Genomic DNA, 12,500 nt, shown 5'->3' on the forward strand with positions numbered 1-12,500 from the left:
TGTTGAAGTCCGACATATTTAAACCTCTTCGGTCATAATGTCCGGTGAAAATAACCGCTAAACCCAGTAGCCCATTCGGCGGTAACCCGCCCCATCTGGCAACCCTGTCTCTCAACGGCGCGAGTAGTTTAGTCAGTTAATTTAGTTTGATCTAGTCTAAATAAAACCACTGCAGTGACCGGAGTCAAGGTTATTGTTCTGCGTGTTTTGGATGTCCTAGAGCACAGTGAATGACCACCGAGGGCCGTGAGATGCGGCTAGTAAAGGACGCTAGCCATCTCAACCCCGTTCATTGATTGAGCCTGCCGTGCCCGTTCCAGCCCTGAGTCGGGAGAAGTACTACGGGAGTAGTGCGCTACTATCGACAGCCTGGGCTACTGGTACCATTAATTAGGATTGATTAGATTAGGTTGACAATACCACACTACATTTGAGTTTAGGGATATCAATGTTATATATTTGTGTATGTGCAACAAGAGGGGAAAAACACTGGACAAGGTATACACCAACATCAAACGTGCTTACAAGGCTAGTCCGCTAGCTCATCTAGGCACGTCTGACCATGTGTCAATCCTCCTGATGCCAGCATACACTACCATGGGGCAAAGTGCTCCCATCACCACTAAGACTGTCAGAACCTGGCCAGAAGGGTCCGCTCCACTGCAGATCTGCCTAAATGACACCCCATGGCAGGAATATGAGCATGAGGACCTGGAACAGTACACGTCGTCGGTTCTGAACCACATAGTGAACTGCACCAACTCAGTCACCGTGGACAAACGGGTCCGGGTCTACCCCAACACGAAGCCATGGATGACTGGGAAGGTCCAAAAACTGATCAACGAGAGGGACAACGCCTTCTTCGCAGGGAAGAGCACACCGCTGTACAGCACCACCAGGGCTAACCTAAAGCGCGGAATCAAAGCGGCCAAGGCAGACCACAGAGAGAAGATTGAGGAATGCTTCCTGAGCAACGACTCCAGGCGGATGTGGCAGGGGGTTCAGCACTGGATCCATACCAGTTCGCCTACAGAGCCCACAGGTCCACAGAGGACGCCATCACGACGACTCTCCACGCCACTCTATCCCACCTGGAGAGGGGAAACAGCTACGCGAGACTGCTCTTTGTGGACTTCAGCTCCGCCTTCAACACCATCCTTCCAGACAGGCTAGTGACCAAACTACTAGACCTGGGTCTATCACACTCTATATGTGCTTGGATCAAGGACTTCCTGACCGACCGCCCCCAGAGGGTGCGGGTGGGCCCCCACACCTCCACAGCCCTCAGACTCAGCACTGGGTCCCCCCAGGGCTGCGTGCTAAGCCCCATCCTCTACACCTACGACTTCACCCCCGTCCACCCCAGCAACTCCATCGTAAAGTTTGCAGACGACACCACCGTGGTGGGATGCATCTCGGGGGGGGACGAGGCGGCGTACAGGGATGAGGTAGAGCAACTGAGCAAGCTGTGCAAGGTTAACAACCTGCTGCTGAACAAGTCAAAGACCCAGGAAATCATCGTAGACTTCAGGAGGGAAAAGTCCGAGATCCAGCCCCTGCTCATCGACGGAGAGAGCGTGGAGAGAGTCTCAACCCTCCGATTCCTGGGGATGCACATGCGGGATGACCTGACCTGGAAGGACAACACAAAAGCCACCATCAAGAAGGTACAACAGCAGCTATACATCCTGAGAGTCCTCAGGAAGGAACACAGCAAGCAGGAGATACTGGTGACCTTCTACCGCGGCGCAGTGGAGAGCATCCTCACCTACGGCATCTGCAACTGGTTCTCCAGCTGCACAACCGCGGAGAGAAATGCGCTACAGAGAGTCGTGAGAACAGCACAGAAGATCACCGGCGCCCCACTCCCCTCTCTGGAAGAGCTGTACAACACACGCTGTCTCAGGAAGGCCTCCAAGATCTCCAGGGACCCAACCCACCCTGGGTACGAACACTTTACCCGGCTGCCCTCGAAAAGGCGGTTCAGGACCTTGGCCGCAAGGACAAACAGACTGAAGAACAGCTTCTACCACAGGGCCGTCCAGGCCCTGAACACAGCAAAGACCTAGGTTCTGGGCCCTGGACAGTCTGGACGGATTGATGGCAGCTGCTGGACTGAAAAAATCAGGTGTAGTGCTGAGGCACAAATATGTAAATTTCAAGCCTGCAAACTGCGACACTTTAAATAAATGTGCAATAACACTATGTGCAATATGACAACCCTAGTCGTCTATCTGTACAGTATAGTATAGTGGATAGTGTACATAGCCTTTATTTATGTAAACCAGCTCCTTCCCTTCTTGTGATTTTTTTAAAAGTTTTTTTTTTTCTTTCCTAACACCAGGGGAGCCACCCCTCCTAAATGTCGTTGTTTGGTACCTGTACTGTAGCAATGACAATAAAGACCATTCATTCATGTTTTATCTTTATGTATTAAATGTTATAATTGTTCCACATTTGAGACCTGTCTTCCCCCCACTCAGTTATTCAGTCGGTGTCCATCATTAAAGTTCAATTTAGTCTATCTATAGTGTTAGAGTTTAATTTGTGTCACTAAGTTGAAGTAGTCCACGGGTGTGTATCCCCCCGATACATCCTCCTCATTCTCATACTCGCGAGAAAGTATGATTTGACAGGCAGCTAGACTTAATGCCTTCCCAATCAGCGAGACGTGGTTAGAGAATTGACGTTGTTTTATTGATAAAAAGGGTAAAACTGGAAAGAGAATATAGAAAACGTACATTACTGTCGTGAAACAATTTAACACACTTCAGTTAACGTAATGTGGAGTCCGTTCATTGATCGATCGATGCAGTCCGTTCAAATAGCCATCAAAAGCTAAACTAGGCATACTTAAAATTACCAATTACATACTCAAATCCCATTAATGCAATTGAAATAAACATATTAGCCTACAGTCGTAATTCAAAGTAGCAAAGGTGACTAGGCTGCCCAGTGTGGCGTGCGTGCAGCCCTGGACATATGCCATAGTAGCGCATGTGAATCATGAACGCCTATATTATTATATAGTTCGCGATCTAATCGTATCGGATGAGAAATAGACATTAAATGGCATAGGCCTATATAGGCTATACAACAGCTAATCACCGCGACAAACACCTATATTATATTCTAATATGATGACCGGAATTTCTCCCGTTTGTCCGACACATTGAAATCTTCCCGGACACTTTGACCGGCACCAAATTTTTCTAACGGAAACCCTGGTGTGTGTGTGTGTGTGTGTGTGTGTGTGTGTGTGTGTGTGTGTGTGTGCCTGTGTGTGCGTGTGTGTGTGCTCCTGTGTGCGTGCGTGTGCACGTGTGTGTGTGTGTGTGTGTGTGTGTGTGTGTCTCCCCCCCTCCAGACTACAATCATATGGGACGCTCACACAGGAGAGGCCAAGCAGCAGTTTCCATTCCACTCAGGTAAACAGAACCACACAGAACCAAAGAGAACCACTGGCCGTCGCCTCACCCATTTACATTTACATGTTTGGCATTTAGCAGACGCCTTATTCCAAAGCGACTTACAATCAATACATTTGACTAAGCAAGTGAATCATCAATCCACCAGTCGTAGCAGGAAGAGTAATCCAGCTCAGGCCCGGGGCCATTGGCAGTCTCTCTGATAGAAGGAAAAACCTACTTCTATCACCATCTTCTAAACCTAGACTTTAAAAAAAACATTATATATACACTGGAGAAACAGAGAAACGGTACAAGGGGGGCAATAGAAGTTTTAGGGGACACAGTAAAGGGGAAAAAGCGGGTGTCTTCAGGAGACGCAGTGCTGGGGGGCAGTAGAAGTCTCAGGAGGAGCAGTTAAGGTGTAACCTTAAGATAGTATAAAGCTAGTTTGCGGTGTAGGAGGCAGGCTAATTTACAAGATGGCGCCAAACTAGTGGTCGTTGTGTGTAAATACCACCTTCCCATTGTAAAGACTGGCAGCTCTTATAGTAGGTAAGAAAGGCACGGCTGTTCTAGGGTTAAGCACAGAGAGAGCTTTAGCTTCATGTTTGTGATTAATGATCGTATTGATTGATTATTGGTTGTATGGACGACTGACTGACCCCCCTCCCCACCCCGCCCCTCTTCTGCCCCCCAGCGCCGGCCCTGGACGTGGACTGGCAGAGTAACAACACGTTTGCCTCCTGTAGCACGGACATGTGTATCCACGTGTGTAAGCTCGGACAGGACCGGCCCATCAAGACATTCCAAGGACACACGGTAAGATACGAGACACAGCGCCCTCTCCAGGTGTGTCCGGGTATTGTCACGTACAGTGAAATAAGACTGAAAATAGACTGATGTCTAAAAATATTTGTCATTTCTAACCGATATGTTACACATTCCTCCCCCTCTCTCCCCCCCTCCTCCCCCTCTCTTCAGAATGAAGTGAATGCAATCAAGTGGGATCCCACTGGCAACCTGCTGGCCTCCTGTTCAGACGACATGACACTCAAGGTTAGACACACACTGTTTTACACACACACACACTCCATCATGCACACATGCTCGAGACACACATACACACTCCATCACACACACACGCTTGTGACACACACACACACTCCATCACGCACACACGCTCATGGCACACACACACACACACACGCACACACGCTCGTGACACACACACACATGCACACGCACACGCACAAACACACACACACACACACACACACACACACAGTCCATCATACACACACGCTTGTTACACACACACACACACACTCACGCATGGTTTACCTTGGGAGTCAGACTTGGATGATGCAGTTTAATCACTGTAGCATCACATTTGAATAAGTTCATTTGAATAAGCACGCCGTTAGATCATTTATATCTGGGTAATTGTGGCGATCGTGACACATTTGGAATCTAATGTAGTGTTCAACTGTTTCATCTCTGTACTGTAGCGTCACATTTGAATAAGTACACTGTTTGATCATTTATATCTGGTTAATTGGGACGAACGTGACACATCTCTAACATAGATTAGTCTCATTTCACACTTAACAGGTCCATGTGCATAATGTAGCTTTAAAGTAGTGCTAAACGGTCATGATAAATCGTTAGCCGTCAAGCCATGAGATCACATGATGAAGAAAGTTTAGTGAAGCGTGCATTAGTCCTAACAGAGTGTTGTATTCGTCCTAACAGAGTGTTGTATTAGTCCTAACAGAGTGTTGTATTAGTCTAACAGAGTGTTGTATTAGTCTAACAGAGTGTTGTATTAGTCCTAACAGAGTGTTGTATTAGTCCTAACAGAGTGTTGTATTCGTCCTAACAGAGTGTTGTATTAGTCCTAACAGAGTGTTGTATTAGTCCTAACAGAATGTTGTATTAGTATATATATATACGCACACAATCAAATGCTAGTTATATGTCAGATACAAAAGACTAATTGATTGACGTTTGTAAAGTTAAGACTGATAGTTGATTGGTAGTTAAGTTAGTTAGTTGACTGATTGAAGACTAGATTGTCGTTCTCATATTGTGTGTGTGTGTGTGTGTGTGTGTGTGTGTGTGTGTGTCCTCCCAGATCTGGAGTATGAAGCAGGACACGTGTGTGCACGACCTCCAGGCCCACAGTAAAGAGATCTACACCATCAAGTGGAGCCCCACGGGCCCCGGCACCAACAACCCCAACGCCAACCTCATGCTCGCCAGGTAATCAATACATTTGACTAAGCAAGTGAATCATCAATCCACCAGTCGTAGCAGGAAGAGTAATCCAGCTCAGGCCCGGGGGCCATTGGCAGTCTCAGTGATGGAAGGAAAACGTTTTTATATAGACACTGGAGACACAGTACAAGGGGGGCAATAGAAGTCATAGGGGACACAGCAGAGGGGAAAAGTGGGTGTCTCAGGAGACGCAGTGCTGGGGGGCAGTAGAAGTCTCAGGAGGAGCAGTTAAGGTGTAACCTGAAAAGATGGGTCTTCAGTCTCCGATGGAAGATGGGTAGTGACTCTGCAGTTCTGACAGCCGTGGGCTGTCATATTCCTAACCCAGTACCTTCTGCCCCCTCCCCCCTCCAGTGCGTCGTTTGACTCGACGGTGCGCCTGTGGGACGTAGAGCGAGGCATCTGCATTCACACGCTAACCAAACACCAGGAGCCCGTCTACAGCGTGGCCTTCAGCCCCGACGGACGCCACCTGGCCAGCGGCTCCTTCGACAAGTGTGTTCACATCTGGAACACGCAGGTATGGATGACCCCCTTTACCACCACCTTTGACCCCCTGTCGACAGCGTTTGTCTCCCTCTTGCTCTCTCTCTTCACTTCTTTTCAACGTGCTATAGATATAGTAAGGGAAACATATGAAAATCTGCGAAGTAAATCGTTACCAAAAAAATTCTTCACCAATGTGTTGCTAAAGGTGTGTAATAACATGTACTAAAAGGTTGAAATTCAACTCCTGTGGGAAACCTCATAAACCTCATAGGTTTCCCACAGGAGTTGAATTTCAACCTTTTAGGACATGTTATTACACACCTTTAGAAACACATTGGTGAAGAAATTTCTTGGTAACGATTTACTTCGCAGATTGGTCAAATATCTGGTAAAATGCCCTTACTAATAGCAGGGTTCCCGTGCTGGTCTTAAAAGCCTTTAAGTCGAAAATCCAGCAATCCGATTTATACGGCCTAAAAAGGTCCCACATTTCAGTTATTCTGTCTAAAAATGAGGTGCTAGGTCTTAAAAATTAGATCCCACAAGGAAATCCGTCCGACCACATCTATTGACGCGAAAATTAATCAAGCTGGAACCGTAAAAATGCCAATTCGCTTCCTTTTTTGTCTGTATGGCAGTGAAATCCCTAATTTCATCACCTCGATATCATGGCTGATATGGTGTCGCGAACAGGGCTAAAATTATATTCAAAGAGGTCTTTAAAAAGGTCTTAAATTTTGACTTGTTGAAGCTTGTAGGAACCCTGTCTCTCGCTCTCTCTCTCTCTCTGGACTGACATAACAGCATCTCTCTCTCTCTCCCTCTCTCTCTCTCCCCCCAGACTGGCGCTTTAGTCCATAGCTACCGGGGGACGGGAGGAATATTTGAAGTCTGCTGGAATGCAGGAGGTGACAAAGTGGGGGCGAGCGCATCGGACGGATCTGTAAGTGTAACCTTTAGTAACGTAACCATGTTTATGGTTTGTGTGGTTCCTAATGTACATGTATTCATTCATTGTAAATTAGCCTGCTTCCTACACAGAAAAACTGCAAAATAGCTTTATATTAGCTTATCCTGATGTGATTTTGAAAATGTAAGGATACTGGGGTGGTAGAACGCACATATCTAGGAAAGGTCATGAAAGGAGGGTCCTGAAATTTGATCGAGTGCAAAGATATAACACTTTTTTTTACTTGCTGATTAAGTGTTAATGCAATGTTGTAGGCAACAATGTCTTTAAACAGCTGGTACAGTACTGTCTTGAACAACAGATCCTAATAAACACCGAACGCAATTTGGGGTTCAGTGTCTTGCCCAACGACACTCCGACATGTGGCCAACCCTGCGATCATTAGGCAGCGGCTCTACCTCCTGCGCCACAGCCGCCCCCACAGTGCGGTGCAGATAGTAAAGTAACTATCTGCACTAAAAAGGTGTTTTCTCTCTCTCTCTTCTTTCCAGGTTTGTGTATTAGACCTGCGGAAATAGCCCTGCTTGTTGGAAGCCACGGACCGACAATGAATGTGTACATAGCCAAAATGACTGTCCCTGCCCCCATCTACTGCTAGCGCCCTCCACAGCCCACGGACGGCCACTACAGACAGGAACCAGGAAGTAGGATGACAGGAAGCAGGAAGTGGACACACAGCAGATCCAGCAGGAAGGAGGACCTCCTCTCTCTCTTTTTCTCTCTCTCTCTCTCTCCTCTCGCTTGCTCTCTCTCTCTGTGCAGAGACTCATACCAGAGACACAAAAGGGACACAGACAAAAAAAATGAACAGAAAAAAAACGACAAAAAAAACGTAACAGATCCGTTATATGTACCAACATTTGGACGCTCTTTTGCTTTTTTTGATCTTTGAACCCACATTCATCAAAATAACAACAAAAAAATGTCTTATTTTTTTCAAATCTTTGTTGGTAGTTCGGTCTCTGCGGCAGGCAGACGGTTAGGTTTTTGAAAATTATTTCTACTATTTCAACATGTTTGTTTGTTTTTTTTATTTTGGGGGTGGGGACGGGTTCACAGCTGCATGAAGTGGAGGAGTCCTTGTTACAAACACACACACACACGACAAAACATAACTGTTATCAAAATCTGTCTTTTGTGGTTGAAAAACAATGTGAGGACTTTTATTTTTAAATCATCATTTTTACTGTCATCAGTTTTACTGTTAACATGTCGACGCAGTAGTTTGCCGTTTTCCTCTCCTAAAAGGAGCCACTGATCCAACAAATCGACGTGGACACGTGTGAAAGAACATACATTTGACATCTGGATGCTTTGAAATCATGTGAATGGTTAGTTTGTGCACTATTGATGAGGAGAAAAAGAAATGACCCCCATAGACAGTGGTGTTCTGCTGTAGCTTTCACGTGGACACATTGCAGCGTTTGAATTGCTTAAAGAAGAGAAGCAGCGATGGGATTCGTTCCTGCGTCTACTCATAGCCCTTTTCCACCAAGGCAATTTGACGGCCGGTTCGGAGCCGGTGCCTAATATCAACACTTGACTGGTCTAGAACCAAGAACCGCTTATGTCAGGGGCTGGGGGGTGGGATTATCGTGACCAACGACCAATCGATACCAGCATAGTCGATGCTAGGTAGCTAGCTACACCGACCTAGCGAGCTAGCTTAGAACAAAGGCTAACAATAACATCTTACGTTCAGTGTTAATAGTAATCAAAACGTGTTAGGTAATTACCTCTCTTCCTGAACGTAATCGCCGTCCATAGCAATAGCGGTGAGCAGCACAAATTCATTGGACCAGTTCATTGGACCCGCGGAAAAGCAAACCGGCTCTTTGAAGGTTCGCAAGTTGAACCAACTGCAAACTGGCGCTAGAACTAGGGTTGCGTTGGTGGAAAAGAGGTGTCAGTGTGAACGGTTGGACTGGTCTGCTCACTGGAGCTATGTGTTGCCAGGGGTTACAGATCTACTACAGTTCTACTGTAACCCCTGGTAGTATTCTGTAGAAAGGGCAGACTTGCTTTAAGTTTGTTTTTTTTAAACATTTTTAGAAAAATAAATATGAACAACTGATATGTTACTGTTTGATGTTTATGTTGGCAATGTACCTGTCCTTGTTTTTAGTTAGTTTCTCAGTTTGGCTTGAAAACCAGACTCCAAATGGTTGCTTACTAGCCTAGCTAGTGCTGCTTCACTAGACAACCGTTGTCTCGAAGTGTGAAAGACACTTTGTGGTTTGTCCCACAGATTATTCTCCCAGTGCATTTTTGTTTTGGTCTGAGGAAAAATTAGTAAGCTTAAAGCAAGTCTGGGTGTGTTTTATTTTTAAATGTTCTTGTTTCAAAAAACGTCAAATTTATTTCGATTTCGAATCATACCCTTCTCTAAAGACATGCAACACGATGGGCTCTGTTTTCAACTAGTGCAAAAAAAGTCAAAACGCAGGAATATTGGCAATTTGTGTTGGCGGTAAACAGGTGAAAATACCACGGTCTCACCTGCCCTCATCTGGATGGAGTGGAGGTAATAGAGGTGTGTTCATGACAAAGAGCACGTCAAGTGCCATCATGTGTGCTAAAAAACGTTTGTCCGCTTTGACCCTGAGACTGGGTTTGACCCTGAGATTGGGTTTGACCCTGAGATTGGTTTTGACCCTGAGACTGGGTTTTATGCTGTTAAAATAGAGCCCAGAGTGGAGAATGTAATCACACATCCATGCAACTGGGTTCTGTCACACTATGGTTTCCCAGAGCAGACCCGTCCCCCGTAAAAGGGAAATACTTCTAAGTTGATTTACAACAACATACTCTAATCAATCTGGTAGATGTCTAGATACCATGTTGTATTTCGAGCTTAAAACTAGTAACAAATCGAGCCATTCTTGAACATTTTATTTTGTGGGATATATATCCCTTAAAGTGTTTGGGAAGGTTGCACAGACTCGGATCGAACCTACTACCTGGATTAAAACAATATATGGTAAAGAGTATGTTTAACAAACACGCCCTCATCCAACATGCCTTGTTAGCTCAGACCTGTGGGCGTAACCTCTGTCTGTGCAACCAGCCCCTTGACGCAGTCAGTAAAAACTGTCTTTTGGAGTCGGTGTGAACGGTCTTCTCAGCTCGACCATCTGGACACAGTGTTCATTATACAGCTTCTGACGGCCCGCGGCTGTGTGAGTTTTTTTTTTCTTCTCCTTTATGATAACAAACTCTGCTGCCCCTGTCTGTGAGTATGTCCGCATCGCCCTTCATACGCGGTACATGAATTCTAATCACATTCTGATCGTGTGTATGCCCTACTTCCCCCCTCCACGCCGAGCCACAAGGACATTTTGTACTCTTTTAAAATAAAATAAAAAATAACATTTTGTAATTCATATTTCTTTGTAGCTTAAAAAAAAAAGGCGTTACAATTTGATGATTATTATTATTATTGGTGATAATCGTGTACAGTCTGTCCCAAGTTCAATGATGATTTGTATGTTTGGGTTTCATATACAGTACATAGCATCATGATAGCCCACTCCCCAACCCCAAACTTTGCTTAGTTTTTTGCAAGTTCTCCTTGCATTTCATCGATCTGTTGTAATTTGAACCAGATCTGAAAAAAGTCCAGAATAAAATATATTTTGATATTAATTGATTTTCGCATTGTTTTTCTCCCTGGTGTTGTGTGTGTGGGCGTTCATTTGAGGATCAAAATGTAGCTATGACCACCGAAATGTTTGACATTCATAAGTATTTATTGAAATGACATGCAGTTATACAGTGTGTGTATAGATAGAGAAGCTATCTGAAGCTAACAAAAGCTAAAGTTGCTTTAAGAAAGTTGAAGTTGCTAACAGAGCTAAACTAGCTTAAGAAGCTAAAGTGGCTAACAAAGCTAAAGTAGCTAAAGTAAGTGGGTAACCTGTTTTCCTGCAGTCACAGTATTTGTATTAAATGGTGATTGTGCTTATTCCAATGAATTCAAAGTTATAACAAGTAAATAGCAGTCTTCCGTATGTTGTATTCAGTAGACAAAACACAACCCCCCCGATCTCTACTGCTCATTCAGTACAAACCAACAAGAAAACTACCGACACATGATGAGTGTATTTGCAGGTGAGAGCTCATCCCTGATACTGTCAGTATCTCTGAGGTGACATTACAGTACAAGACTCCCCCTAGTGTCCAATCATCACATTACACCCAACCCGTTGGTGTAATTACACCCAGCCTGTAGCTAGTTGTGTCAGTCAGCCTCACAGCAGCGTCCCCCAACTCACCATCCATCCCTCTTTCTAGAGAGAGGACACTACGTGGGCATGCAGTCGTCAGGTCGTAAGGACGTTAGAATTCAGTCAAATCTTCTGCGGTGTTCAATGGAGAGAAGAAAAGTACTGTTGGGAAGCAGAAGCTGCATCCCAACAGTAGCATCTCCTCTATTATATATATATATATATATTTATATTCCTATATTCTATTCCATCCCCATCCCTCGTTTTCTTCCTCGAAACCCATTGGATGAGATGATCCATGGTTCCTCCTCCTTAGACATTCTCCGCCAATGCATTTCGGGAGGGGAGGGATGGAGAGAGAGAGAGGGAGGGAGAGGGAGAGAGAGAGAGAGGGGCAAGGAGGAAGAGAGAGGGAGAGGGAGGGAGATAGAGAGGGAGGGAGAGAGAGAGAGAGGGAGGGAGAGAGATAGAGAGAGGGAGGGAGAGAGGGAGAGGAACAACGCAAGGAATAAAGGAGAGACGGTTGGGACGCATCAACCTGAGATGACAGAGTGAGGGTCCTTGTGTGGGTCTCCAGAGGTCAGAGGTCAGAGGAGAGAGGAGTTGGTGGCGGAGGGCGGAGGATGGAGAGGGTGGTGGTGGTGGAGGTGGTAGTGCTGGACCAACTCCACCAGGCTCTGCAGGACGTCATAGGCCACGGCAAACAGGAAGTAACAGGGTAGGATCCACACCAGGCCGGAGACCCGCCGACCCACCGGCAGAGGTACTGTCAAGTGTCTGCAGAGAGGGAGAGAGAGAGAGGGAGAGAGAGAGGGATGGAGGAGGAGAGATAGAGAGGGTTTCCCACGGGTCCTTGAAATCCTTGAAAGTTTGTGAATTTGAGAAAAAACAAGGTCTTAAACGTTTTTGAAAATAGACATGGGTCATTGAAAGTGCTCTCTTCCCCCCTCTCTCTCCCTCTCTCTCTAAAATAAAACATATGTACAGTATATTCAAAAATGTTTTACTAGCTCATCAACTAGTAAACAAGTCTCTGTATTGCTCAACTTTACACATAATAATACTGTTTTTCTATGCTGTGGTAGAGAAGGCAAGAGACCATCTAGTGTTCGCACATTCAAGCCACTC

The 12,500-nt window shown here is 45.6% G+C and overlaps 1 protein-coding gene across 1 annotated transcript in view; it reads left to right on the plus strand.

The window, feature by feature from the left end:
- Positions 1-8,931, plus strand: part of tbl1xr1a (TBL1X/Y related 1a) — a 13,235-nt gene extending 4,304 nt beyond the window's left edge. Inside the window, exons 6-12 of the mRNA XM_080547848.1 lie at positions 3,368-3,428; positions 4,108-4,229; positions 4,392-4,466; positions 5,545-5,672; positions 6,042-6,207; positions 7,018-7,119; positions 7,638-8,931. Coding sequence (XP_080403974.1) covers positions 3,368-3,428; positions 4,108-4,229; positions 4,392-4,466; positions 5,545-5,672; positions 6,042-6,207; positions 7,018-7,119; positions 7,638-7,664 — 681 coding nt within the window. The 3' untranslated portion in view covers positions 7,665-8,931. The remainder of the gene's footprint in view (positions 1-3,367; positions 3,429-4,107; positions 4,230-4,391; positions 4,467-5,544; positions 5,673-6,041; positions 6,208-7,017; positions 7,120-7,637) is intronic.
- Positions 8,932-12,500: the final 3,569 nt, after the last annotated feature.

The sequence above is a fragment of the Nansenia antarctica genome (assembly GCF_963989245.1).
Source record: "Nansenia antarctica genome assembly, chromosome: 17".
NCBI lineage: Eukaryota > Metazoa > Chordata > Actinopteri > Argentiniformes > Microstomatidae > Nansenia > Nansenia antarctica.